The following is a 3,946-nucleotide window of genomic DNA, read 5'->3' as shown; positions in this document are numbered from 1 at the left end:
TCTAATGATTTTTTTAATTTCTTCCAATTCTGTTGTTATGTCTCTCTTTTCATTTCTGATTTTGTTAATTTGGACCCACTCTCTGTGTCCTCTGATTAGTCTGGCTAAGGGTTCATCTATCTTGTTGATTTTCTCAAAGAACCATCTTTTGGTTCTGTTGATTCTTTGTGTAGCCCTTTTTGTTTCTATTTGGTTGATTTCAGTTCTGAGTTTGATTATTTCCTGCCTTTTACTCCTCCTCGGTGTATTTACTTCTTTTTGTTCTAGAGCTTTTAGATGTGGTGTCAAGCAATTCTATCCCATGATCTACCTGTCTGTCTCTATCTGTACCTATCTGTATCTATACCAAGCAGATTTTATCACTATTTCTCTGTGGTACAGCTTGGGGCGAGGGATTGTGATTTCCCCCAAAAGTTCTTTTGTTGTTTAGAATTATTTTCACTATTCTGTTTTTTTTAATTCTAGATGAAGTTGAGCATTTCCTTTTCTATCTCTGTGAAGAATTGGTTGGAATTTTGTTGGTGATTGCACTGAATGTGCAGATTTTGTTTGGTAAAATGGCCATTTTTTTACTATGTTAATCCTACTGATCCATGGGCATGGGATATTCCTCCATCTTCTGATGTCTTCTTCTGTTTTCAGAGACTTGAATATTTTGTCCTGCAGATCTTTCCCATGCTTGGCTAGAGTTACATCAAATCATTTTATATCATTTGTGACTACTGTGAAAGTTTTTTTTTCTCAGCCCATTTGTCCTTTGAGTAGAGGAAAGGTACTGATTTGTTTGAGTTGAATTTATATCCAGCCCCTTTTCTAAAGTGGCTTATTGGTTATGTAGGATCTCTCTGCTAAAAATGTTGTGGTTGCTTACATATACGGTGATACCACCCACAAGTAGTGACACCTTGACTTCTCCCTTTCCAATTTGTACTCCTTTGACATCCTTTTGTTTTCTAAATGCTGTAGCTAGAACTATTAGTACTATGTTGAATAGGTAGGGAGAGAGTGGGCAGCCTTGTCTTGTCCCTGATTTTAGTGGGATCACTTCAAATTTCTCTATTTCATTTGATGTTGACTATTGATTTGCTGTATATTATTGCTTTTGTTATGTATAAGTATATGCCTTAAATTCCTGTTCTCTCTCGATTTTAACAAGAGGTGTTGTATTTTGCCAAAAGTCTTTTCAGCATCTAATGAGATGATCATGTGATTTATTTGTTGCTATTTTGTTCATATAGTGGATTATACTGATGGATTTCCATATATTGAACCATCCCTGCTTCCCTGGGATGATACCTACTTGATCGTGGTTGTGATATGTTGCTAATTCAGTTGTGAGAATTTTGAGTATTTTTGCATCAATATTCATAAATGGAATTGGTCTGAGGTTCTCTTTTTTGTTGTGTTTTTGTGTGGTTCAGGTATCAGCTTAAAAATGGCTTCATAGAAGAATTAGGCAATGTTCCATTTGTTTTTACTTTGTGGAATAGTTTGAGAAGTATTTTTATTAGGAAGGTCTTTGAAGGTCTGATAGAATTCTAAACTAGAACCATCTGCCCCTGGGCATTTTTTGGTTGGGAGACTCCTAATGAGTCCTTCTATTTCCTTAAATGTTATGGAACGGTTTAGATATTTTATCTGATTCTGATTTAAATTTGTTACCTGTTATCTGTCTAGAAAATCATCCATTTCAGCATAAAATCAATATATTCCCACAATAACTTTCTTTCCCTTTATCCTGGAACTGTTTTTACATACATATACATATATATATGAATTTTTTTGCTTTATATTACCATGCTAAGGCTGCTGTTGTAGTGGTATAGTTGAAAGCTCCATTAAAGCTTTGCCTGGAGAAAACTCAGCTATAACTTGTTGAGTTATTGTTCTTTCATACAAATTCAGGCAATTTTTCTGATGTTCCAAAGACAAGTAGCACATGATGATTTAGACTAAATAGAGAAATTTTAATTTAGGCTATATCCCTCCATGAAGAGATTTTGTCTTTTATATCATAACAAATGACAACATCCCCATAGATAAGTCATCATCAGAAAATTTCTTCTTGCTAAGTGGGACTATTTAAGACAAAATGGAAAGAGTAAGAGACCTTAGTATTCAGTCTAAAATTTAGTATATACATCAAACTTCTCCACAGAGGGCTCAGGCATCTCTGTGGAAGAGGAGGCAGAAAGGTTTTGAGAGCCAGGGGAAATAAATGTCATCAAGGGAACAATATCTTCCAGATACAACAGGACAGATGCATGAACATGTGAAATCACATAGACTGTGGCAGTAAACATAGGTTCAGCACAGGTCTAAGCTTGATGTGGTTCCATTGGTGAGAGAGGGAAATGGACACAAGCTCTCATTTTTAGCCATGAAACTATCATGTAACAACTGCCCTGTTGTCTCTCTTATATGATCATGTGTTAGCAGTTTACAGAGGAGATCTGAATATGCTTGTCAGAAATAATTTACCAGTTTATATTTGAAAAGTAGATTTCTAAAATTATATATTTAATACAAAATAAAAGTCAAATGGATATTGCACTAAATTACTGTCATCTAGGATTTTGAGAGAATGAATTCTGAGCTTCTCTTTTCATCTCTGTCCCATGTTTGGCCTGGAAACAGAAGCCAACACCCTGTTCTTTGACATCAGTGTCTTTACAGATGGGAGATATTGAACAAACTTAGCACCAATTTCCTCTTTTTTTTTAAATTTCCTTTCTGTGTCTCCACCCTCTACCCTTACTTTACTATATGTTACTTTGTTGTTGTAATTTTCTGAGCTTATCTTATTGTTTCCCTGGAACCGTCAATCTGAGATATCTCTCCTCAAGTTTCTGCAAAATTCAAGTGATTTAAAAATATTTCTTGCATTTCAACCCAATATTGCTATTAGAGTGCATAGTACATTTTTTTTGATCTGTTAGCTAGAATTTTTCAATGATCGCTTACACTCTTTCTGATGATATTTTTGGCTGTTGATTGACCTCAGCCTCTCTCACCCACACTGCCCAGTCATTTGCTTTGCTTTTTGCTGACTGTTTTGCATGGGCCCCTCCAGCCTAGCCCAGCTGATCCTAAACCCAACTGCCTTAGAAACCAGTGAACCTCAGATAGGAAGGGGGAGCAATATGGATTCATAGGCCCAGGTCCTCATGCTGCTGCTGCTCTGGGTATCTGGTAAGAAATTTAAAACTATTATTATTATTTTAGAGTCGTATCTTTTTATATAAGAAATTTACAATGTGTGCAAGTGTATAATATTTCTTATATAATAATGCTCTGAAATTTGATATTACAAGGATCTCTGAATGACAAATTTCAACTATTATTATATTCTGTTTGTCTATGTATGCATGTTCACCGTCCATTTGTAACTGTTGGTACCTGTGGGGACATTGTGATGACCCAGTCTCCATCCTCGCTGGCTGTATCAGCAGGAGAGAAGGTCACTATGAGATGCAAGACCAGTCAGAGTCTTTTACTGACTAGCAACCAAAAGAACTACTTAGCCTGGTACCAGCAGAAACCATGGCAGTCCTCTAAACTGCTGATATCATGGGCATCCCCTGAGAAATCTGGTGTCCCTGACCGCTTCACAGGTAGTGGATCTGGGACAGATTTCACTCTCACCATCAGCAGTGTGCAGGCTGAAGACATGGCAGTTTATTACTGTTATCAGTACTACAACTATCCTCCCACAGTGATTCAACCTCCTACACAAACCTCTTGAGACTCTTATAAGTTACCTGTACCACACACAGAACTGGGTCTGCAAACTTCTTCTGCCTAATAGCCAATGTGCCTGAAACACTCATGAAAAAGTGTTTGTAAAGCTCATCAAAAATAAAGGGCTCAAAATCTTTTGTCTTTGGTTCTGAAAAAAACCTATATATGAAAATGCAGAAAAGAACTCATTATTATAGTTCTTTTC

General features: G+C 36.3%; 1 gene segment (V, D, J or C); it reads left to right on the top strand.

Annotated features, from left to right (window-relative positions):
* Positions 1–3,364: 3,364 nt before the first annotated feature.
* On the top strand, positions 3,365–3,745 carry Igkvl4 (immunoglobulin kappa variable like 4). The segment is given in 1 exon segment: positions 3,365–3,745. A coding segment is annotated over 1 exon segment (381 nt).
* Positions 3,746–3,946: the final 201 nt, after the last annotated feature.

This window comes from Rattus norvegicus, chromosome 4 (assembly GCF_036323735.1).
Source record: "Rattus norvegicus strain BN/NHsdMcwi chromosome 4, GRCr8, whole genome shotgun sequence".
NCBI lineage: Eukaryota > Metazoa > Chordata > Mammalia > Rodentia > Muridae > Rattus > Rattus norvegicus.
The sequence above is the reverse complement of the archived record's forward strand: the minus strand, read 5'-3'. Positions and strand labels throughout refer to the sequence as shown.